Here is a 26,464-nt window from a genome sequence, read left to right on the forward strand (position 1 = left end):
TTCCCCATATTTTTAGGGGGAAAGACACAATTCAACCCCTAACGTGACCCTTTCCCAAGAAGAATTCAGGAGCTTCCTCTGACCAAGATCCCTGAGTGGATCTCAGTTCAGTTCCTTCTCCAAGGTGTCTTCATCTATGGTCAGTTTTTCTATCCACTTCCTATATACACTGCATAGGACATGAAGATTTTGTCTATATTTACATATACTTTTATTACTATATTTCAGATGGATTTCTGTTCTAACTCCTTAGCCTTTGCATTTGACAGTGTTCTCTCATCTTCATTTACTGCATTTTCCCCCCAGCCTCTTCTTTCCCTACTTGGCACTTTGCTCATTCATTCATTAGTTCATATAACAATAAGTGCTAAGTTCCTGTTGCGTTCTGGGGACTATGCTAAGCTCCAAGGATATAAAGGTGAAAAGACGAAAAAAATAGTTCTTGCTCTTGGCGAATGTTTATGGGAGGCCACACAAGCAAATAGTGTAGAGAAATTGAATAGGGAAGTGTGAGTGCAGCTTCCCAGCTTAGCATCCTCAGTGGCTCCCTACTGCTGCTAGGAGAGAGTCTGAGCACCCTTGCAGAACACACCAGGCCTCCCATGACCTGGCCCCAGCCCCCTCAACAGTTTCCTCTCTCACTTTCCCTTCGTTTCACTTTGTGCCTCACTCATTTTCATCCACTTGCTCTTCCCCAGCTATACAATTCTCTCTCTCAAATCGTGTCTTTCTCCAGGAATGCTCTTTGAGTTGAGAGGTGCTCCTCCCCCTCCATTCTCAGCTATTATCTGCTTGATTAACTCCTACTTCTTCTTTGAGACTGACCTCTGGGGGTACCTCTTCCAGGAAGCTATGACCCCTTCCTCTGCCATCCTTGTAATTCCTTGGGCTTCCCCTTGGTAACAACCTCTCCTCCCGCTAGAAGACACTGACTGAGGCTTATTTATCTTTGTAACTGCAGTGCCCAGTCAAATGCCTGTATTAATAGGAGCTTCATCAATTAAGAATGATTTCTGTGTCCTGTGCTTTGCTCCTGCCCTCCAGGCTGCACTTTCTCTTTAGCCTCCTTCCGCGGAATCACATGTCTGGTCATCACTTTTTCTCTATCGCAAGTCCAGAAACCTCACTGCACAAGGCCTCCTTTCTGTTATGCTGACGCCTCAGTTACGCTGTCCCTAATGATCAGTGGCTACACTTGGCTACCCACTGACCATCATCTCTTTGGTCTGCCCTGCTTCCCACAGAGAAGCCTTATTTGCCTATGGGAAGATGGTTCTCATCGGGAAAGCAAAACTTCCTCTCTGGCCTTCTCTGTTTCTCCAGTCCCAAAGTTTCCCCTCTCCCAATTCCAGGAGCAAGGGACACACTATTTCTGCTACATTGATTAATTCAAAAAGCATTTTTTTTTAAATTCTCAAGTTTCTATCTGGAGTTGAATTACTCTCACTCTTTTCTACTTCTGCCTTTCTAACCAAAAAGATCTGTTTCTTACATCTTTTCCTGCTTCATATTTTGGGTTTTTCCTATATATTAAATGTTACAGTGATTTTTGGAAACTTTTCAGCATTAAAACTCTTCAATGAAATCTTATGTGGAATATCAATGACTATAACAGAGCAAACCAACATTTTGTTATATATATTAGCTTGATAAATTTAGTTTTTAACATACAGTTAACGCAAACAATGAGAATGTTATGAAAATTTGAAATTGAGGGTTTGGGATGAACATTGCAGCCTCATGACATTCTCACTCTCAAGTGTACCCCTGTATTTTATATTGACTGTACAACATGCAACAACTAGATATTGGAAATTATAGCACTTTTAAACAGATACCTTACAGATTCAGGCTAATCTGATTTCAATGATCTAGAAACATGAAAGATAAATATAGGAAGAATTGGTTTTAATGTTGACTCACTAACACTATGTAAAAATTATTTAATTATAAGAGGTCTAATGGAAAGGAACAGATTCTTTCACTTAGATTCACTAATTTATATCTTTGGCAGAAAATTCTTCCCAAAATTATGTTGTATCATCATGAGAGGTTAATTATGTTATTAATTTTTTTTTTTTAGAAACTCCAGTGTTTCTCTGTAGTAATCACTTAAAGCCTTTAACACAGCAAAACATGTTTAATCTGGCATTTTAAGCTCAAACTTCAGTTGTCAGTTTCGTCAACTGAAGTAATAGAATGGCCCTGCATTGCTGTTGGTCTTGATCAGTCTAAGATCAAAGTAAGCATGCTATTGGTAATACTATTAATACCAATAATAATGCTACTGGTAATACTTACCATGGTACAACATGTTATGTGGTCACATATTACTGTATAGTTTAGTATCATGTCTTTATAAGAGCATACATTCCAGGGAAGTCCCTGAGCCCTTCCTGGCCTTTAATTGAGCATGGCGCTAGGGGGCCAGGGTGATGGTAGTGTACTTGCTCATACAGTTTTACAGCATAAGAATACTTGCATGGATCTGAACTGTTGAAGATCTTTTTGGAACTACAGCTTTCCCAATTAATGACACATCTACATGTGTTCAAACATATTCATGGTTTTGGCAGGAGAACCTTTATTCTGAAGCGGGCATGAGTATATTATAACCCGTGGCTCATGTAAACCACTGGGGTCTATGATTGTTCACATTTGGTATCACACACTTGTCTGTGTTTACCATTTTAAAAACATTTTTAAATGTAATTTGAATCAAACATTTCTAGAACCCTTGAAATGAATAAGTTGACCTCCATTGTGTTAGAATAAGGTGTAAGAAAATTGTGGTCTCAAGTGGGATCTTTAGCAGGGCTGGCTTGGGAAGACCTCCCTGTTTTGATCAGGTAAACATCTGCCCAGGTCAGGGCTTTCACCTCCGGGGAGCTCAGCCATTTCTCTGTGCTGAATTCAATTGAATTGACACAGGGCAGGTCCTATGTGGTTGTAGGACTAGTTCCCCCTGGTGAGGAATGATTAGGAAGGTCTCAGGTAGAAGCCGCCCACCTCCCCAAGAAGCCACACAGGTCCCACCCAGGGAGGCTGGCACAATCCCCACCCAGAACTTCTCTCCCCCCAGCTCCTTGCGGGGTGGGGTGGGGGTGCTGCTCTGGACTTCTAGACTTCCAGGTCAAGGGTTTTTTTGTTTTTTTCTACCCACTCACCTCCTGCTGACTTCCTCAGGGTCCCTGTGCTTGTTCTCTGGTTTTAATAATTGTGATGACCTTAGAAGTCACTTTTGGGACTGGGAAGCCAACACAGAAACAAATCAGATGACCAGGAATGCTCCTTGTTCCCATTCATGTGTTCCTTGGTCAGGCGTTACTTTTGCGAGTTCTACATGTTTGTAGATGTCTCTGGTGTACTGGGCTTGGGAGGCTCCACTGATTAGGAATAGAACGTGGGCAAGTGATTGCCTTTTTAAAATGTCTTGAATTAAGGATCCACATGTCTGTCAGCATGGTCTTCCCTATTTGCAATTCTAGAGAAAAAAAGGCCATACAGGATTCGGTCAGAATTATTCAAGCACATGTATTGTGGCTGACCAACAGGGCTAAAATTCTTTTTATGCCCAGTGTGGTATGGATGTCGTGACTGACTTCCATTCTATACAGCCATTTCCTGCCAGTCTCCATGATATTTTATTTTCCAGTGGACACTTGCAGGCTAATGTTCCCTGTGGTTCCAGGAATGGGCACTTTCCCTTCACATTTGATATTTTTTCTCAGGATTGCCTCATCTAGCTTCATACGTCTGCAGATGACTCCCAAGCAGTTAAAACTATTACCCTGGAGTCACAATATGATTCCAACCTACCTTTCCAAAATTATTCCCCCAAACTTTGTTACATTTCCTACAAACCAGCCAAACTCCAAGTTCTTGGGTCTCCCTACGTCTTCTCCATGAAGGGTGAATCTGTAAGGGCCTTATTTTCAAAGACCTGATCACCCAATGGAAACATATGAAAAGCACATACTTTTACTTAATGCGAAAGAGTGGCACACAGGGTTGCAGGAGTCCAAAAGAGGGAGTGATTATGCATGCAGGAGAGGATCAGAGAATGTTCTTGCAGGAGGTGATGTGACATGAACTTTGAAGGATGGGTAAGACTTGGAAATGCAGTGATGCAGGAAAACACATGCCAAACAGAGCAAAACCCAGAAGTAGAACCAAGTGGAAAATGAACAGAGAAGAGAGTGGTTCTGTTTGCCTGATGTTGGGCTGTGATGGAAACATAGGTTGGGAAGAACTCACGAATCGCTTTGATTTACAGGCTCACATTTGAATTTCACTCTAGGCAGTGTGGATCCTTTGGCAATTTTGGAACAGATGAGTGGCATTGTTAGAACACTGTTTCCAAATGCTCAGCCTGGCACCATGTATTAGTCCGTTTTCACGCTGTTGATAAAGACACACTAGAGACTGGGCAATTTACGAAAGAAAGAGGTTCATTGGACTTACAGTTCCACATGGCTGGGGAGGCCTCACAATCATGGCAGAAGGCAAGGAGGAGCAAGTCGCATCTTACATGGATGGCAGCAGGCAAAGAGAGGGCTTGTGCAGAGAATCTCCCATTTTTAAAACCATCAGATCTCGTGAGACCCATTCACTATCATGAGAACAGCATGGGAAAGACCCACCCCCATGATTCAATCATCTCCCACGGGCTCCCTCCCATAACACATGGGGATTATGGGAACTACAAGATGAGCTTTGGTTGGGGACACAGAGCCAAATCATATCACACCACTATATGAGATTGGGGTGCACGGGGGAAGAAAGGAGAGAAATTTCTGAGTTAGGGGAGTGACAGTGGGATGGAGGGTTAGAAAGGATAGGAGGTAGGATTTTCTGAGCAAGGGAGAGGAAGGGTCCAGGGTGATCCTCAGGTTTGAGCCTGTGTGACTGGAATCTTCAGGATACTATGAACACTGTAGAGAAAAGAGGAGGCAGGTGAGCTTCCTTTGTGTTTATAGTTTGGGGACTGCAGAAATAAACCAAAGTTGGAGAGAGTCTTGGAGCATCCACAGCCTCCATGACTGACTTAGTTAAACATCTTCAATCACTTTCTTCTCATTCTGAAGACTTCACATAATTAAAACCATGCCCAGCCAAACGCTAAATAAATTTTGCACATGCTGCTTGAATTACTGTGCAAGCTTACCCCAGTGTGGCTTTTTTCGAGATTAATATTTCATGAAAACTATTCCTCTGGGTAGGCTGAAGCCAGCAGCTGTGGAAACTCAACATTTGCTTTATACAATGAAACTTTAGGACAGGGCTGCTTTTCACATTTCTCAGATGTGCTGCTCATTTGGAAAAAATAAGTACTCTTGGCAAAGTCTACATGGCATGAGCCCCAGCTTGTGCTTCCGTCTATTCAGATAGGAAATGATGAGAAAATGTGGCTCTAAATGTCATCATGCAACATTGGCACTGAAAAATAATAATTGCCATTTCTTGAGCACCTATTACTTTGTGCCAGGTATCTTACAAGCCCTGCATCCTCACAAACACCCTGTGAGTGTGCCACACCTAGGTGTGTCTATCTTCTGATTCCTGCTTTGCCCTTGAAAACAGGGACTGACCTGGAAGGCTGCCTTCCCCAGGCTCCATATCTGTGTTTTCCTTCTAGAGGAAGGTTGCTGCACGTGTGGAAAGTTGCAAGGTAGTGAAAAGAGGAAACCAGAGTATTTCTTCCCTCTCTCCCTTCTTAAATCATCCCTGCCAGCAATGTCTGCATCTCCTCCATGGCTCCAGCTCCCACTATTAGTGTCCTCCATGATTCCTGGTTCTTCCTGTTGACTCTGGCTCCTGGGCTCTGGCAACATTGCCTCCTACCTTTATGCCTTCAATTACCCACTGCCTACTATTGCTATTATCTGATTACTTCATGACCCCATCCCAAGACCTTACTCCAACTAATTTTATCTTTTTAAAGTCATACAAACTTAATTGTTTTATTTTTCATTTTTTTAAATTATTTAATTTTTTAGTTTTCCCATTTTCCTGATCCTTAGTAAGTATGCAAGGTTATATGAACTTAAGAAGATCTTTATAGTCTTGACTTTGTTATCTATTGCAATAATCTTCAAATCTCAGCTTTTCTATCACCTGTAACCTATATTTCTATCTTCACCACTGCCACCAATTCCCTGCATTAAATTCCTTCTGCTGCAAATACTGAAGCAGTGTCTATTTCTTTACTTAGATGCTGATTGATGGATTGAGGTGGGAATCATTAGCCTCATTTTAAAGATGAGGAAATGGGAGGTCAGGGAGGTTAACTAACTTGTCTAGTCTTAAAGATAGGGCATGGTGGAGCTTGAGTTTAAACCCATGCTTGGTTAATCCTGAAGCTTGTGCACTTTCTTGTACATCAGCCTGTGTTCTGTTTACTGGCACCACACCAAGTTTAATTTCTTGTGTATAGTCACTTCATATTCTGGAAAAAGAAAACTCTCATAGTTTTCTTCAGGATTTCCCAAGATAAAACATTTTCTATCCCTTTAGCTGTTCCTCATGAGAAAGAGGATATTTCCCCTAATATCCTGGTTGAACTTTTAGATCAATATTTCTCAAGATTTAATGTGCAGATTATGGTTCAGGAAGACTCTAAAGATTATGCATTAAAATGTATTTTTAATTAGACTTTTTTTGGAGATAATTTTAAATGTATATGCAGTTGCAAGAAATAATACAGAGCTCCCATGTTCCATTTAGCTAGTTTCCCCAGTGATGACAGCGTGCAAAACTGTGGTACAATATCACAACCAGGATGTTGATATTGATACCGTCAAGATACAGAATATTTGCATCATCAGAAGGATTTCTCATGTTGCCATTTTTTAGCTACAATAACTTTCTTTCTCACCCCAATCCTTCCTTAACCTCTGAAAACTACTAATTTATTCCCTATTTCTGTAATTTTGTCATTTCAAGAATGTTGTATAAATGAAATCATACAATATGCAACCTTTTGGGATTGCATTTTTAAATTCAGAATAATCCTCTGGAATTCATCCAGGTTGCCTTGTGTATCAACAGTTTGTTCTTTTTTTGTTGCTGAGTAGTATTACATGGTATAGATATACTACAGTTTGTTTAAACATTTACTCTTTGAAGGACATATGAATTGTTCCCAGTTTGGGGCTATTGCAAATACATCTGCTATAAATATTCATGTACCCAATCCCAAAAGGTTGCATATTGTGATCTCATTTATACAACATGCTGTCATTGATCAAAACTTCATTAATGTGGTGCAGGACTGTATTTCATTCTTTAGGCAACAGTAAATGGTGTTGTATTTTTTAATTTTAGTGTTCACTCTTAGTATATGGAAATACAGTTGATTTTTGTAAGTTTATGTTGCCTGCAACCTTGCTGAACTCTCTAGTTTTATTTTATTTTATTTTTTATCGGGGGGAATGGAGTCTCGTTCTGTCACCCAGGCTGGAGTGCAGTGGTGTGATCTCGGCTCCCAGTGGTGCAACCTCTGCCTCCCGGGTTCAAGCAATTCTCCTGTCTCAGCCTCCCGAGAAGCTGGGACTACAGGCACGTGCCACCATACCCAGCTAACTTTCATATTTTTAGTAGAGACAGGGTTTCACCATATTGGTCAGGCTGGTCTCGAACTCCTGACCTTAGGTGATCCACCTGCCTCAGTCTCCCAAAGTGCTGGGATTACAGGTGTGAGCCACCACACCCGGCTAAACTCACTAGTTTTAAGAGGTGTATTAGTCTGGTTTGCAGAAGGAACATCTGAGGCTGGGTAATATAAAGAAAAGATGTTTATTTGGCTCATCATTCTGCAGACTGTACAAGCATAGCATCAGCATCTGCTTGGCTTCTGGTGAGGCCTCAGGAAGCTTTTACTCATAGCGGAAGACTAAGGGACAGCAGGCATGTTGTATGGTAAGAAGGAGCAAGAGAGATGCTAGGCTCTTTTAAACAGTCAGCTCTTGCATAAATTAATAGAATGAGAACTCACTCCTTACCACAAGGGCAACACCAAGCCATTCATGAGGGATCCATCTCCATGACCCAAACACCTCCCACCGGGTCCCACTGCAACATTGGAGAACACATTTTAACATGAAATTTGGAAGGACAAACGTCCAGGGCATACCTGGAGGTTTTTTGGGTAGATTCCTTGGGATCTCTATAGACAGCCATATCACCTGCAAATAGGGACGGTTTTATTTCTTCCTTTCTCATCTGTGTGTCTTTTAGTACCTTTTCTTGCCTCAATGTAATGGTTAGAACTTACAGTGTTATGTGCCATGGTGGTTTGCTGCACCTATCAACCCATCATCTAGGTTTTAAGCCCTGCATGCATTAGGTATTTGTCCTAATGTTCTCCCTCCCCTTGCCCCCACCCCCAAAAGGCCCCAGTGTGTGTTGTTTCCCTCCCTGTGTCCATGTGTTCTCGTTGTTCAACTCCCACTTATGAGTGAGAACATATGGTGTTTGGTTTTCTGTTCCTGTGTTAGCTTAATGAGAATGATGGCTTCCAGCTTCATCTATGCCCCTGCAAAGGACATGATCTCATTCTTTTTTATGGCTGCATAGTATTCCATGGTGTATATGTGCCACATTTTCTTTATCCAGTCCATCACTGATGGGCATTTGGGTTGGTTCCCAGCCTTTGCTATTGTGAATAAAACATATGTGTGCATGTGTTTTTATAGTAAAAAAAAAAAAAAAAAAAGAGTGGGGAGGGTGGGCATCTTTACATAGTTTCTGATCTTAAAGAGTAAACATTGAGTATTTCATGATGAAGTATAATGTTAGCTATAGGTCTTTTGTAGATGCTCTTTGTCAAGTTGAGGCAATTCCCCTCTATTCATATTTTTCTGAGAATTTTTAAAAATCATGAATGGGTGTTGAATTTTTGAAAAAATTTTTCTGCATCAATTAACATGACTTTTTTTCTTTAGCTTATTACTAATGGCAGTTTACATCAATTGATTTTTGAATAAGCCTTGCATTCTTGAAATAAGCCCCATATAGTCATGTCATAAAAAGTCATTATGAAAAAAATCCTTTTTATACGTTGCTGACTTCTATTTGCTAATACTGTGCTAAGGATTTTTTTTAATTATATCTATGTTCCTGACGGTTTTGAGTTTTCTTTTTTTGTGCTATCTTTGTCTGGGGTTGGTATCCGTGTAACGCTAGCTTCATGAAATGAATTGGGAAGTATCCCCTCTTTGATTTTCTGGAACAGATTGTGTAGAAGTGGTGTTAATTCTTCTTTAAACATTTGGTAGAATTTTCTAGTGAAACCATCTAGGCCTGAAGTTGTTTTTTTTGGGGGGGTGGGTTTTAAAATTACGAATTCAATTCTTTAATAGCTATAGGGCTATTCAAATTATCTCTGTCATATTGGATGAGTTGTGGTTCTTTGTGTTTTTCAACGAACTGGTTCATTTTGTCTGAATTGTCAAACTTATGTGTATAGGAGTTGTTCCTAGTATTTCCTTACTATTCTGAGTCATCTGCAGGGTCTGTTAGTGATATCTACTGTTTTGTTTCTGATATTGGTAATTTGTAACTTCTTTCTTTTTTGGTCAGTCTTGCTAAAGTTTTGTCAATTTTATAGATTTTTTTTTTCAAAGACCCTCTGGTAATTTTCTTGGCTCTACAGTCTACTTTATAGACTTAATAGATATCAACTTTGACTCATTTTCTTTTGGTTAATGGTTGCATAATATAAAAATTTTATCCTTTTCTTTAAACCTGACAATATTGTTTTTGTGTTTTGTTTTATTTGGGCGGGGGGGTGTTTTTGCTTTGTTTTGTTTTTAAGACAGGGTCTTGCTCTGTCGCCAGGCTGGAGTGCAGTGGCATGCTCTCAGTTCATTGCAACCTCTGCCACCTGGGCTCAAGCCATCCTCCCCCCTCAGCCTCCTGAGTAGCTGGGATTACAGATGTGCACCACCATGCCTGGCTAATTTTTGTATTTTTTATAGAGACGGGGTTTTGCCATGTTGCCCAGGCTGGTCTCTAACTCCTGGGCTCAAGCAATCAGTGCGCCTTGGCTATAAAAAACCATGTCCCAACTATACACTATAAGAAACTAACTTCATATATAACAATACTGGCAATGGCTGGGCGTGGTGGCCCACGCCTTTAATCCCAGCACTGAGAAAATAATCAGAGAAAGGTTTTTTATAGTTTCTTATAGTGTATAGTTGGGACATGGTTTTTAAAAACATTTTATTTCAATAGCTTTAGAGGTACAAGTATCTTTTGGTTACATGGATGAATCGTACAGTGGTAAAGTCTAGGATTTTACTGTACCCATCACCTGAATAGTGTGCGTTGTACCCAGTGGGTAGGTTTTCATCTCTCACTCCCTCTACCCTTCCCCATTCTGAGTCTCCAATGTCTATCATACCACTGTATGCCTTTGTGTACCCATAGCTTAGCTCCTACTTGTAAGTGAGAACACATGGTATTTGGTTTTCCATTCTTGAGTTATTTCACTTAGGATAATGGCCTCCAATTCTATCCAAGTTGCTGCAAAAGACATTATGTTATTCTTTTTATGGCATTCAACTGATGAATGAATTATATACACATCACATTTTCTTTATTTGTTCATTGGTTGATGGTACTTAAGTTGATTCCATATCTTGCAATTGTGAATTGTGCTGCAGTAAACATATGTGTGCAAGTGTCTTTTTATATAATGATCTCTTTTTCTTTGGGTAGATACCCAGTAGTGGGATTCCTTCATCAAATGGTAGATCTGCTTTTAGTTATTTGAGAAATCTCCATATGGTTTTCCATAGAGGTTGTTCTAATTTACCTTCCCATCAGCAGTGTATAAACAAGAGTTTCCCTTTTTTTTTTTTTTTTTTTTTTTGCCATATCCATGCCATCTATTGCTTTTTGACTTTTTAACAATGGCCATTCCAGTGAGGATAAGTGATATCTCATTGTGAGTTTAATTTGCATTTCCCTGATGATAAGTGATGTTGAGCATTTTTTCATATATTTGTTGGCCATTTGTATATCCTCTTTTGAGAAATTTCTATTTATATCATTTGCCCACTTTTTAATGGGATTTTTTTTTCTTGCTGATTTGTTTGACTTCCTTGGAGATTCTGGACTGATCTTTGACAAGGCACACAAAAACATAAACTAGGGAAAGGATACCCTATTCAGTGGATGGTGCTAGGAAAATTGGATAGTCACATGTAGAAGAATTAAACTGGATCCTTATCTCTCACCATGTACAAAATTTAAGTCAAGATGGATTAAAGATTTAAATATAATATCTGAAACCATAAGAATTCTAGAAGAAAACCTAGGAAAACTCTTTTAGACATTGACTGAGGCAAAGAATTTGTGACTAAGACCCCAAAAGCAACAGAAACAAAAGAAATAAATGGGATCCAATTAAACTAAAAGGCTTCTGCAGAGCAAAAGAAATATTAACAGAGTAACAAACAACCTACAGAATGAGAGAAAATATTTGCAAACTATGCATCCAACAAAGGGTCATTTTTAAAATCCACTTTGCCAATAGCTGTCTTTAATTGGTGTATTTAGATTATTTGCACTTAATGTCATTATTGAGATGTTAGGGCTAACGTTTGCCATTTTGTTTTTTGTCTTCTGCTTTTTGTTTGTTTGTTCCTCTGTTTTCTTTTTTTTTAGTTACTTGAACATTGTTTTAGAATTCCATTTTGATTTGTTCGTAGTGTTTTTAAGTGTATTTCTTCATATAGTTTTTCTAGTGGTTGCGCCAGGTGTTACTGCATATATATATTTATCGTCTGCTGGTGCCATTTCACCAGTCTGAGTGAAATATAAAAACCTTACCATGCTTTGCTTCCCTTTGCCCTACTGCAAAGTGGGTCTTAAATATTTCCTTTACATACATTAATTTTTCATTTTAACTTAATTTTATTTTATTTTTGAGACAAGGTCTCTCTCTGTTGCCCAAGCTGGAGTACCATGGCACAATCATAGCTCACTGCAGGCTTGAATTCCTGGACTTAAGCAATCTTACTGTCTCAGCATCCTGAGTAGCTGAGACTATAGGCATTTGCCACCATGCCCTGCTAAGTGCTTTTTTAAATTATTGGGAGGCTGAGGCGGGAGGATCACGAGATCAGGAGATCGAGACCATCCTGTCTAAGACGGTGAAACCCTGTCTCTACTAAAAATACAAAAAAATTAGCCGGGCATGGTGGCGGGTGCCTGTAGTCCCAGCTACTTGGGAGGCTGAGGCAGGAGAATGGCGTGAACCTGAGGCAGGAGAATGGCGTGAACCTGGGAGGCGGAGCTTGCAGTGAGCTGAGATCGTGCCACTGCACTCCAGCCTGGGCGGCAGAGCGAGACTCCAGTCTCAAAAATAAATTTAAAAAAAATAATAATAAAATAAAATAAATTTATTATTATTATTTTTTAGAGATTGGGGTCTCACCATGTTGCCCAGGCTGGTCGAAACTCCTGGTCTCAAGTGACCCTCCTGCCTCTACCTCCCAAATCGCTGGGATTACAGGTGTGAGCAACTGCACCTGGCTTCCTTTATATACATTCAGAACCACATCAGAAAGTGTTAACATTTTTGCTTCAACTGTTAAATACGAAAACTCATGAGGAAAAGGAAAGCCTATTGTATTTACCTATATTTGTGCTTTCTTCTTTTTTGATATTTCATGATATCTTTTAAAAATTCTTTTCTTTCTGTTTAGAGGACTTAGTAATTCTCTTTGGGTAGGTCTGCTGGTGACAATTTCTCTTAGTTTTCCTTCATTGGAGAATGTCTGGTTTCCCCTACATCTCGAAGGGCAGTTTTGCTGGGTATGGATTCTGGATTCACAGTTCATTTCTTTCAGCCCCTGAAACATATGTTGTGCTACTTACTGCCTTTTGACTTCCATGGTTTCCAATGAGAAACCCTCTGTGTTCTGAATTGTTTTTTCCCTATAGCTAAGATGCTGTTTTTCTCAGGCAGCTTTCAATGTTTTTGTCTTTGTTTTTTTTTTCTTTCTTTCTTTTTCTTTCTTTTGTCTTTTTTTTTTAAAGACAGGGTCTCACTCTGTCACTCAGGCTGGAGTGCAGTGCAGTGGGGCAATCTCGGTTCACTGCAGTCTCGACCTCCTAGGCTCAAGTGATCCTCCCACCTCTCAGCCTCCTGAGTAGCTGGGACCCACAGATGCATGCCACCATACCCAGCTAATTTTTGTATTTTTAGTAAAGGTGGGGTTTTGCCATATTACCTAGGCTGGTCTCAAACACCTGAGCTCAAGTAACCTGCCCACCTCGGCTTCCCAAAGTGCTGGGATTACAGGCTTGAGCCACCACACTCAGCCTATTTAGTCTTTAGTTTTCAAAAGTTTAATTACAGTGTGTCTTCACATGGATTTCTTTGGATTTATTTCATTTGAGATTTGCTCAGCTTCTTGAATCTGTAAGTTTATGTTTCTTGACAAATTTGGATTTTTTTAAAGCCATTATTTCTTTGATTACTTTCTCAGTTCCTCTTCTTCCTTTTTTCATTCTGGAGCTCCAGTGACACAAATGTTAGGTCTTTTGTAATAATCTCACAGGTCCCTAAGATTCTATTCATTTTTTTTCCAGTCTATTTTCTCTCTGTAGTTCAACTAAGTAATTTCTATCATTCTGTCTTTCAGATCACTCATTGTTTCCTCTGCCTCCTCCATTTACCATCAAGCCCATCTATTTATTTTGAGCTTTTTATTTTGGTTATTGTATTTTTTTTACTGTGTGGAATGTACTTAATAAATGTTGGCTTTTATTATTGTTGTTAATAAAAATAAACATAACCTTTTCTTTTAATTACCAGACCTACAATACCAAGTTTCACTCACATAAACACTGCCTGTGTTACAAGTATTTCCTTATTCAATTCCTTTATTCCTTTAGTTCTTTTCATATGCCAAGTGTCCTGTCCTTTCTTTATTTTAAAATTTTTTTTTATTTCAATAGTTTTTGGGGAACAGGTGCTGTTTAATTACATGGATAAGCTTTTTTTATTTATTTTTTTTTTTGAGATGGAGTCTCGCTCTGTCGCCCAGGCTGGAGTGCAGTGGCCTGATCTCGGCTCACTGCAAGCTCCGCCTCCTGGGTTCACGCCATTCTCCTGCCTCAGCCTCCCTAGTAGCTGGGACTACAGGCACCCGCCACCACGCCTGGCTAATTTTTTTGTATTTTTAGTAGAGACGGGGTTTCACCGTGTTAGCCAGGATGTTCGCGATCTTGTGACCTCGTGATCCACCCGCCTTGGCCTCCCAAAGTGCTAGGATTACAGGTGTGAGCCACCGCGCTCGGCCATTATGTGGATAAGTTCTTTAATGGTGATTTCTGAGATTTTGGTGCAAGTATCACCCAAGTAGTGTACACTGTACCCAATGTATAGTCTTTTACCCCTTACCCTCCTCCCAGCCTTCCCTGAAGTCCCCAAACTGCATTGTATTGTTCTTATGCCTTTGCGTCCTCATAGCTTAGCTCCCACTTAAAGGTGAGAACATACAATGTATGGTTTTCTATTCCTGAGTTACTTCACCTAGAATAATGAATGGTCTCCAACTCCATCCAGGTTGCTAAGAATGCCATTATTTCTTTCCTTTTTATGGCTGAGTAGTATTCCATCATATATATAATATATATATAACTACATATTCTTTATCCACTCATTGATCGATGGGCATTTGAGCTGGTTCCATATTTTTGCAGTTATGAATTGTGCTGCTACAAACATTCATGTGCAAGTGTCTTTTCCATTTAATGACTTATTTTCCTCTGGATAGATGCTCAGTGGTGAGGTTGCTGGATCAAATGGCAGATCTGCTTTTCATTCTTTAAGGAATCTCTGTACTGTCGTATAGTGGTTGTACCGGTTTACATTCCCACCAGCAGTGTAAGAATGTTCTCTTTTCACCACATCCATGCCAACATCTGTTAATTTTTTATTTTTAAATTATGGCTATTCTTGCAGGAGTAAGGTGAGTACTCCTTGGTTAGGTATATTCCTAAATACTTTATTTTTGTTTTTGCAGCTATTGTAAAGGTGACTGAGTTCTTGATTTGATTCTCAGCTTAGTCACTGTTGGTGTATAGCAGTGCTATTGATTTGTATATATTGATTTTGTATCCTGAAACCTCACTGAATTCATTTATCAGTTCTAGGAGCTTTTTGATGAGTCTTGAGGGTTTTCCAGGCATATGATAACATCATCATCAAACAGTGACCATTTGACTTCCTCTTTCCCAATTTGAATGACCTTTCTTTCTTTCTTTCTCTTTCTGATTGCTCTGGCTAGGACTTCCAATACTATGTTTAATTGAAGTGGTGAAAGTGGGCATTTTTGTCTTGTTTCAGTTCTCAGGGGGACTGCTTTCAACTTTTCCACATTTGGTATAATGTTGGCTGTGAGTTTGTCATAGATGGCTTTTATTACCTTAAGGTATGTCCCTACCATGCTGATTTTGCTGAGGGTTTTAATCATAAAGAGATGCTAGATTTTGTCAAATTTTTTTTCTGCATCTATTGAGATAATCATATAATTTCTGTTTTTAATTCTGTTTATGTGGTGTATCACATTTATTGACTTGTGTATGTTAAACCATCCCTGTATCCCTGGTATAAAACCCACTTGATCATGGTGGACTATTTTTTTTTTATATACTGTTGGATTCAGTTAGCTAGTATTTTGTTGAGGGTTTTTGCATCTATGTTCATCAGGCATATTGGTCTGTAGTTTTCTATTTTGTTACTCCTTTTCCTGGTTTTGGTATTAGGCTGATACTGGCTTCATAGAATGATTTCAAAAGGATTCTCTCTTTCTCTATCTTTTGGAATAGTTTTAGCAATATTGGTACCAATTCTTCTTTGAATGCCTGATAGAATTCAGCTGCCAATCCATCTGGTCCTGGATTTTTTTTTTATTGGCAACTTTTTTGTTATTGTTTCAATCTTGCTACTTGTTATTGATCTATTCAGAGTTACTGTTTCTTCCTGGTTTAATCCAGGAGGGCTGTATATTTCCAGGAATTTACTCATTCCCTCTAGATTTTCTAGTCTGTGCGCATAAAGGTGTTCATAGTAGCCTTGAATGATCCTTTGTATTTCTATTGTATCAGTTGTAATATCTGCTGTTTCTATTCCAATTGAATTTATTTGGATCGTCTCTCTTCTTTTCTTGGTTAATCTCATGAATGGTCTAACAATTTTGTTTATCTTTTCAAATAATCAGCTTTTTGTTTCATTTATCTTTTGTATTGTTTTTTGTTTATTTCAGTTTCTTTTAGTTCTGTTGCGATCCTTGTTACTTCTTTTCATCTCCTATGTTTTGGGTTTGGTTTGTTCTTGTTTCTCTAGTTCCTTAAGGTGTGACCTTAGATTGTCTATTTGAGCTCTTTCAGATTTTTTGATTTAGGCATTTAATGCTGTGAAATTTCCTCTTAGCACCACTTTTGCTGTATCCCAGGGGTTGTGATAGACTGTTTCATTATTATTCAGTTCAGACAATTTTTAAATTTCCATCTTTATTTCATCGTTGACCCAAAGATCATTCAGGAGGTGATTACTTAATTTCCGTATATTTGCATGGTTTTGAGGGTTCCTTTTGGAGTTGATTTCCAATTTTATTCTACTGTGGTCTGAGAGAGTAGTCAATATAATTTTGATTTTATTAAATTAATTGAGACTCGTTTTGTGGTCTATCATATGGTCTATCTTGAATAATGTTCTGTGTGCTGATGAATAGAATGTATATTCTGCTGTTGTTGGGCAGAATATTCTGTAAATATCTGTTAAGTTCCTTTGTTCTAGGGTATAGTTTAAGCCCATTGTTTCTTTGTTGACATTCTGTCTTGATGACCTGTCTAGTGCTGTCAGTGGGGTATTAAAGTTTCCCACTATTATTGTGTTGCTGTCTGTCTCATTTCTTAGGTCAGGTGGTAATTGTCTTATAAATTTGGGATCTCCAGTGTTAGGTGCATATATATTTAAGGTTAGTGTTAGGGTTAGGGTTTGCTGAACTGCGGTGCTCCAGGCTGGTACTGGGGAGTGTCTGCAAATAGTCCTTTGATGCGATCTATCTTCAGGTCTCTCAGCCATGGATACCAGCACCTGTTCTGGTGGAGGTAGCAGGAGAGTGAAGTGGATTCTGTGGGAGTCCTTGGTTGTAGTTTTGTTTAGTGCATTGGTTTTCTTAAATGCTGGTTATGCTTATAGTGAAGCTGTCATATTGACAGATTCAGGACCTCTGGTTAGCCAGGATGTTACAGATAGTGAAATTAGCTGTTGTTTTCTCCTTTCTTGGAGCAGAGTTGTTCTGTCATGAGTTGCTATAATGGCTTGAGTTGGTTGCCCTCCAGCCAGGAGGTGACGCTTTCAAGAGAGCATCAGCTGTGGTTATATTGGGGGATGCAAGCTTACCCTAAGGTCACCTGGAGAACTTCGGGTTTCTCAGGCAATGGGGGGTGCTATAGAGCTCCTGCAAGTTTATGTCTTTTGTCTTTGGCTACCTAGGTGGGTAGGAAAAGACCATCAGGTGGGAGTAGGGCTGGGTGTGTCTGAGCTCAGACTCTTCTTGGGTGGTACCTGCGGAGACCACTTGGGGGGATGGGGCAGTGGTTCTCAGGCCAATGGAGTTATGTTCCAAAGGGGATTATGGCTGCTTCCGATGCTTCGTACAGATTCCCAGGGAAGTCGGGGAAAGCCCGCATTGACAGACCTCACCCAGCTCCCACACAGCCAGCAAGGCCAGTCTCACTCCTGCCAACAGCCAACAGAGCTGAATTTATTTACAGGCCTCTGGTGCACAGGGCTGAGATCTTGCCCCAGGCTACAAGCCTCCCTGCTGAGAAAGCAAGCAGAGCTTTCAGGCCTCACCTCTCCCTGACTGCTGCAGCTTCTGTGCTCATATCTGCACCTCCTATTTGCCCCCACCCCTCAGATTCTGCCTAGGAATCTGAGGAAAATTCATACTTGATCAAAATTATTACAGAGTTCACCTGCAAGTCTCTTTCTCCCCGTGGCCCTTCCCCAATTCCACTGGCTGCCTTCCCCTAGGATCCCTGTGAGATAAAGTGAGAAATGGCTTTGCTGGGCTTCCCTGGGGATCAGGAGTGCCTACAGGGCACTTCCCACTGCTTCTTCTACTTTTATATTTTGCTCAGCTCTCTAAATTCATTTCAGCTCTAGGTAAAGTTAAATCCTTCTTCCATGATCTAGATTTCCAGGTTCCCCAGTGAGGATATATGTTCAGAGGCAGACTTTCCTCCCCTTACACTTCGGGCACTGACTGTGTTTTTGGCTGTTTCATGGAGTTTGCAGTGGCAAGCCACTGCTTTCAAAGGGTCCATGAATTCTTTCAGTTGCCCTGGTATGTTCCTGTGGTGGTTCTTGGAGCAAAAGTTCACAATGTGAGTCTCCAAACGCTCTTCATTATTGTATTTTTTTAATCATAAAATTCTATTTTTTCCTTATATCTTCTCTTTATTTGCAGAGACTTTTTATTTCTTTGCTGAGGCTTTTAATTTCTTTATTTGTTTTAAGCACGTGCATAATTGCTTGTTGAAGTATTTTTAAAATCATGGTGTTTAAAAATCTTTGCCAGATAATTCTATTATCCCTATCATCTTAGTGTTCACATCAATTGATTGACTCCTCATTACTGCTGGATGGAGATGGGAGTTCTGGATCCCATGTGGTCTCCACTGATGTGGGGCTTGTAACCACTGGTAATGATGAGAGTCCTGACTAGGCTGCCTCTGATATCCCAGTGGAGAGGGGGAGGGGGAGGAGTATCTAGTTATTTCTAGAAGGTGGCGGATGTCCAGGCTTCCCATGTAGTCCTTACTGATATTGCCAGGGAAGGTAGCTCATTACTAGCAATCTCAGATGAAAGTCTCATCTCTCCCCTTGGGCCTTCTCTGACATCACTCTGGCAAGGGTGTTGGAGTTTCTTGCTATAGTCTCTTAAGGGTGAAAGTCTAGGCTATTTACTCAGGCTTTGCCCGTGTGGGTGTGGGTGTGGATGAGGCCATGGGTTTTTTGTTTTTTAAAATGATGTTTGGCTGAAGTAAAGTGGCTATTGTCTAAGAGTTTTCTGTCTTGCTAGAACACTCCTTTCCTGGTCCTCTGGCTAGAGAGAGCAGGCATTTGTTGGGAGTCTGTTTGTCTGCACCAGTTGTGTTGGGTTTCTGGATTGCTGGCTTCTTCAGCTACCTCATCTCATTGGTTCTTGGTGTGCATTATCCTTTACCTGGACTACAGAGTTGAACCCCCAATAAATCTTTCAGACCATCTCTGGCTTCTCCAACACATCCTCCACACTTCTGCCAGTGTTTTCTTCCTACAAAGCAGAACTGACCATGTCACTCTCCTGTTAGTATTATTTACTGTCCATAAAATAAAGCTCAACCTCTGTAAGGCACTGCAGATCCACCAAAATGCAATTCCAACTTTGCCTTTGCAGCTTTGACTTCTGTTCAGTTTCTCTGCCTATCCCTTTGCTCCTGTGCTAAAGATGTGCCATGTACTTTAGCTCCTGCTCTTCGTTCTGTTTCCAGTGCTTTTCTTTACTCTAGCAAAGTATAGTTTCAAAGTTAAGAGCACTGGAGTTGGACTAAGTTTAAATTCCAACTTTATCATTTTCTAGCTAGGTGATCTTGGGCAACTTTACGTCTCCATAGCTCAGTTTTCCCATCTGAAAAACAAGGATAATAGCATCTACCTCATGGAACTGTTATGAAACTTAAATTAAATAGCACTTAGCAAATTATCTGGTTGAAGAGAAAGGTCTCAATAAATGTGGGCTATTAGTATAATTCATTATTAAATTAATACTCAGTAGTTAAATTAATATGCAGTTGCTCAACATTCAATTTGAATGTTACTTCTCTATGAAGTCTTTATGGGTCCTCTGCATTGCTACCTTATTGTTGAAATTAATTGTTCTTTTCCCAACTGTCCACTTAATTTACATCGCATTTACACTTGATTCTGTTTGCAGTGCAGGTAGGTAGATAGCTGACCACATTTGCTCATTTCTGGATTTATTCATTCAAAGGAAGCACTATGAGTCAATCATTGGGCACAGAGGTGAGTAAGATGTGGATCTTCCTTCAGAGAATTCTCAGTTCCTTAGTAGCTGCAGATTGCTTGCTAAATAAACGGTTCTGGTGGGGCTTAATAAATATTTATTGATTTAAGACAAGCAAGCTCTACCTTGGGATAGGAAGGTAGGCAGCCTCCAGGCTAAACAGCATCACAGTGTGTTAAAGTTAGAAACTTTTTGTGAACCACCCTTGGTACTGACCTCTGCATAGTGCTAAGTGAAGGCTTCAGGCTCTGTGTTAGAGCCCTGCTGTAACAGCATTGGTATTCCTGTGGTCTGTGGCCACCACCACATGAGTCTTGTCTAGGACCACATCATTTCTTAACCCTGGTCCTTTTATGTTCAAATCAAGACAAAGATTTTTCTTGAGGTCTCAGGAGTTATATCAGTGTCATTGAGGACATTGTTCATTCTGTTTTAAGGCCCATGTCTGACAATCTTAGCCCCACATACCTTGACTCCCATCATTGAGACAGAATTTGTTTTAAAGCACTTGTGTGACAAGAACTGTGTTAGCTACCACAAATGCAGAAGGATGGGACACAAGAGCCCCCTCAACAGCCAGGAGCTCATAGTCTCCATGCTGGAGCAATCGTTAGAAGCACAAAGCTGATTGTTTCACTGTGGCCACCTTACCAACAATGCTTTGGTAGACAGGCTGGATATGAAGCCAGATATTTTAGGCCAAGGAGGGACTGATGGAAGAAATGGAAAGAGGAAATATAAGTTCCTATGAAGATGTATGGCTGTGAAGGGAAGTAGAATGGGTGATAAGAAACTACAGCGGAGATTGAGCAAAGGGAAGATTGCTTAAAGGTGGGGGAAATTAGGTAAGTTTATAGTAGATAAAAGGAGATAAGGGCAGTAGATCAAAAGATAGAGAGATTGAGAGAGTGATTTGGAAAGAATAAGCAAATATTTGAGAAATAACAATAGATATTCATGTACACATACATATATACATGTATGCATACATACATATATACATTGTATATTTATATATGTATGTATATAAGTATAGAATGTATATATGTATGTGTGTTTATATATATGCATTTATATATGGGGCAAGAAGGTGAGGAGAAAGTGAAAGACTAAAATTTTGAGAAAGAGAATTGTACATATATATGTAATCACTCTATATACATATTATCTATTTATCTACCTACCTGTCTATCTATCAATCCATCTATCTGCCTACCTATTTATATAGAGAGATGGAGATCAGCCAGAAAAGGGAAAGTCAAAGAAGAATCATTCATTAATGGAACCATGTCCTGTAGGAAGAAGGAGGAAATAATTTGAAAGCACAGGTGAAAATTCCTTAGAGACAGAAGGAAGGAAGGTCAGAATGAGGTGGAAGGGAGGAAAGTTAGAGTTTGTGTAGGGTGCCCTCTATTTCTCTGAAAAGCTGAGAAGATTGAATGAGAAGATTGAAGAATGAGAAAGTGAGAAAGTAAGATGTCAGGGACATACATGTAGGCTTTCCTAGCAGCACGGGGGGCCTCAATTGATTTTGTAAACTCAGCATTTGCAATGCTGCAAATATGAATGATTATATTTTTTTCAGAAGCACTAGCCTGTAGGGAGGAGAGCAGGCAGTTGAGGGTTGGAGTGCTTTGGGAGTTAGGCCTGAGGTTGAGGAGAGGGCAGCAGAAGGATCCTGGTGAGAGCAGCATGTAGTGTAGTTGTAGTAGCCAGGCTGTGCAGAGAAAAGATGAATCTAGGATGACAGTGATAAACTGAGTGAGCAGGGAGGGGATGAGAAGATAGAAGCCTCAGAGAGCTTGGGGAGCACGTTTACTTTGATCCAGGTAGGGAGAGTACATAGCAGTATTGTCACGCTGCTAATAAAGATAAACCCGTGACTGGGTAATTTATAAAGGAGAGAGGTTTAATTGACTCATAGTTCTGTATGGCGGGGGAGGCCTTAGGATCATGGTGGAAGGGGAAGCAAACATGTCCTTCTTCACATGGTAGCATCAAGAAGTACTGAGCAAAAGGGGGAAATGCCCCTTATAAAACCATCAGATCTCATGAGAACTCACTCACTATTAGGAGAACAGAAGCATGGGGGTAACTGCCCCATGATTCAATTACCCCCCAGCTGGGACCCTCCTACAACAGTTGGGGATTATAGGAACTATATTACAAGATGAGATTTCCGTGGGGACACAGCCAAACCATATCAGAGAGGTAAGATAGAGGTTCTGATTGGAGAGTGAGATTTCTCAGTGTGAGTCATTCATCCAGCAAACAGTCCCTGAGCATTACCTCTATGCACTTATTGTGGGAAACTGTGAGAACAAAGATAAGAATTAAGGCATGGTCCCTGCTCTTAAGGAGTTCACAGCCCAGTATTCAGAGGTAAAACCTTTCCAGGCGATGACAAGGTTCAGGATACATCTCTGGAAATGATTCACTGTGATGGTTTGGAGGGGAATGTTGATGGGGCAGTGGAAGCCAAGTGGCTGGCAGGCTGGCATGTTAGATGTATCATCCCCAGGTGCTTATCAGCGCTACAAAGAAAATCGGGGTTTCTCTCGGCTCAGTTATTTCTCTGGGGCCGTGTGTATCCTCTCCCCAGCCGGTGATATAAGGACTGTTTTTCCATTTGAGCTTTTGCTCTTCAGACTCCATGTGACTGTCCTAGGGTCAGTGCCTGATGGTTTTCACCAGTGTAGAGTGGAAGGTCAATGGGCCTCAAAGACCTACTTCTGCACTTTGGTACATGAGTCTGTAGACAGTTACCCATCCCATGCTTCCAGTTTCCTTTTCTTTCTTGCCCTTATTTTCTTGACCCGTAAAATTAACGTAGGATGGTGCCACCAATCCATTTTGGGGAAGAAGCAGCTGAGATGTGTCTCTATAAAGTAATCAATAAGCAGAAGTCAGAAGCCACAGTAGTTGGCAGGGTGTGATGATGACAAATGAATGAGTGTGCACACGTGAAGTGGGGACAGCTCAATGCTCAGAGCTCCATGACTGATTTCATTCTTCTGCAAGCTTTTAAGTGAAGCTAGACACAGAGAGGAGATTTCCTAGCTGGGCTGAGCAGAGGCCTTGACACTTCAGCAAGGAAGGCACAGGGTGTCAGAATCTACATATCAGCATTTCCAGGATTCTAGTTCCTACAGAGCTGTGTGAGACTTCATTTCATGGCCCATCTGGGCGTTGCTAGAAGGAAACAGAATTCCCTCCCTTCCTGTTCCAGAGAGGCTGGCCTGCAAACTTCACTGATGAGGGGCCAGATTGGGACATCCCACACTAGCTGTTTTGTGGATTTTGGCTGACAGGAGCAGAGAGGAAGCATGTTTCTTTGATCTTTTACCTCTTGCATCCTTTCTGGTATGACCTTGGGAGATTGGTTTATCTGGCTGTCTAGTTCAAATTCCAGATTACACTCTGTCAATGGGCTTTCTCCACTCTGGGGATGCTATTCATCCTTCCAAGGATCCAGACACTAGCCACCAAAGCTTCTCTGCTGGGTTCACACACATACCAGGTCTAAGGTATGATGTGATCTCCTGGGTATGTGATGGTTTTTGTGCTGCTTCTTTTTTCTTTCAGAGTCTGAGAAGCCAACTGGGGCCAAGCAAGTTTTAGAACCTCTACTGGCTGATGCCAACATCATCAGAGATGAACTGTTCTTACCAGAAACTTCTCTGCTCCTGACAGCACACCTCTCCCCAGGTAGCTAAAGGGATAATGAGATTATCACCCCCTGAACACTATGTATGGGGGTGACATACCAGGGGACACTCAGTTCCAATTGCAATATCATAGGCACAATATTAGAAGAATATTTGGACACTTTGATAGCCAAAGAAAGGCATTTGGAAGATTCATAGGGGGCTTCACTGCAGTAGGTCTTTCCTTTGCTTAAATCATAAATTTTTTATTAAATTTTACACAAATACATTTTTTCATCTATTCATACGATCTTTTTCCTGTTAATCTATAAATATGATAGAGTACACTTATTTACAATCTAATTTTTAAAAATAAGTGCAATAACATCTCTTACTTAAAATTAAGCCATATTCATAATGTGATATGAATTAGAATTTTATTGACTTCAAATTTAATACCGCTAAAAGATAACTCTGCCATCATTCTTATTAACTTAAAACCAAAATTTGATTGCAAGATTCGTTAAATAAAGTAACCTTCAAAATTCACTGTTTTACCTCACCAACACAATTTTTAAATTGTGGTAAAATACATATAACAAAATTCATCATCTTAAATTACTTTTAAGTGTATAGTTCAGTGGCATTAAATGTATTTACATTATTGTGCAACCATCACCATCATTCTTCCCCAGAATTCCTTTCATCTTGCAAAACAGAAACTTTGTACCCTGTACCCTGTTCAGTAATTATCTTTTCCCTGCCCCTGCTCCTGACAACTGCTACTCTACTTTCTGTCTCTATGAATATGACCACTGTTGGTGCTTCATACATGTGGAATCATATAATACCTGTCCTTTTTGACTGGCTTATTTCACTTAGCCTAATGTCCTCAAGTTTAATCCATGTTTATGCCTTCCTTTTTAAGGCTGTGCATAATATTGCATTGTATGTGTAGACAACATTTTATTTATTCATCCATCTGTGGATGGACATTTGGGTTACTTCTACCTTTTGGCTATTGTGAATAATGCAGCTCTGAACATTGGTGTACAAATTCTGTTCAAGTCTCTGCTTTAAAATCCTTTGAGTATATACCCAGAGGTGGAATTGCTGGGTCATAGGATAATTCTATTTAAACATTTTTTAAGGAATAGTCATCCTATTTTCCATAGTGGCTGCACAATTTTACTTTCCCATCAACAGTGCACAAGGGTTCCAATACTTATTTTCTGAGTTTTGATAGTAGTCATCCTAATGGGTATGAGATGATATTTCATTGTGGTTTTGATTTTGATTTCATTAATGCTTGGTTATGTGGAACATCTTTTCATGTGCCTATGGACTACTTGTGTATCTTTGGAGAAATATTGCTTCAAGTCTGTTGCCCATTTTTAAATTGAGCTCTTTGTTTTTAGTTGTTGAGTTGTAGGAGTTCTGATATTAGGAATTAGGATAGATAGCAGTCTGCATATTAACTGTTTATCAGATATATTATTTGCAAATATTTTCTCCCATTTTGTGGGTTGCCTTTTTACTCTGTTGTACCCTGTGATGCACAGAGCTTTTTAATTTTAATAGAGTTCTTTTTTTTTTTTACTTTTGTTGCCTGTGCTTTTGGTGTCCTATCCAAGAAATCATTGTCAAATCCAGTGTCATGAATCTTTACCCCTATGTTTTCTTCTAACAGTCTTCTAAAACTTTTAGCTGTTACATTTCGGTCTTTGACATATTTTGAGTTAATTTTTTATATAGTATAAGGTAAGGGTCCAACTTCATCCTTTTGCACTTGGACATCCAGTTTTTCCAACACTATTTGCTGAAAAGGCAGTCTTTTCCCATTGAATGGTCTTGGCACCCTTGCAAAAATAATTTGAACATATATGTAAGGGTTTATTTTTGGATGTTCTATTCTATTCCATTAAGCTACATGTCTGTTTTTATATGCTAGGCCTACACTGTTTTGATTACTATAGATTTATAATAAGTTTTGAAATCAGGAAGAGTGAGATGTCTAACTTTGTTAATTTTCAAGATTGTTTTGACTATTTGGGGTCCCCTGAGATTCCATATGAATTTCAGATTGGATTTTTTAATTTCTGCAAAAAACGTCATTGAGATTTTGGGACTGCCATAAAACTTCTGAATTCTTTCTTATAGGAAACATTTGCCAGACAGATGAAGAGAAGGGGGGCATTTAGGCAAAAGGAAGAGTGTGACCAAAAGCATGAAGAGGTGAAAGAGCTTCCTCTACTTGGGGGAACTAAAAGTAATCTAGTATTGTTGAAGCTCTAAGCATTCTTATTATCTGTGTGTATATGTGTGTGACTGTCAGCTTGGATAGGAGATACATTAGGAGGTAAGGCAGAGGTCAGATATTGTGAAAGTGGATGTGTATTGTGTTAAGAGGTCAATGGAAATTCATTAGAGTTGGGTTGTGGAGTGATGTGATCATATTTGTACTATAGAAAAATGACCCTGTTAATAAGAATGGGTGCTATATTGAGAAGGAAGGAGGTATCAGCAGAAAGACCAGGTAGGAGATTGTTGCAAAACTCCTAGTAATAAAGTGATAAGACTTGCACTCTGGTAACATTAGTGGAGACAGGAAGGAGGGAATGGTTTTGAAATAGACGTGGCTCACTACACACTCAGACATATTCCAGTAGCTTCACTCTTTTCCTGGGTCTTGAAGTCCTCAGATCTGTAGAACAG

At 39.9% G+C, this 26,464-nt stretch overlaps 1 protein-coding gene across 7 annotated transcripts in view; it reads left to right on the forward strand.

Annotated features, from left to right (window-relative positions):
* Window positions 1-26,464, forward strand: part of EVA1A (eva-1 homolog A, regulator of programmed cell death) — a 154,473-nt gene that overhangs the window by 101,244 nt on the left and 26,765 nt on the right. For 4 of the 7 annotated variants that reach the window (XM_063648576.1, XM_054474886.2, XM_054474883.2 and 1 more), the window contains exon 3: window positions 23,688-23,810. The exons of 2 other annotated variants lie outside the window; for them this stretch is intronic. In XM_063648576.1, coding sequence (XP_063504646.1) covers window positions 23,688-23,810 — 123 coding nt within the window. Of the gene's footprint in view, window positions 1-20,012; window positions 20,102-23,687; window positions 23,811-26,464 lie in introns of all 7 variants that reach the window. One more of the 7 variants, XM_054474887.2, reaches the window with a different exon arrangement.

Source organism: Pongo pygmaeus, chromosome 12 (genome assembly GCF_028885625.2).
Source record: "Pongo pygmaeus isolate AG05252 chromosome 12, NHGRI_mPonPyg2-v2.0_pri, whole genome shotgun sequence".
NCBI lineage: Eukaryota > Metazoa > Chordata > Mammalia > Primates > Hominidae > Pongo > Pongo pygmaeus.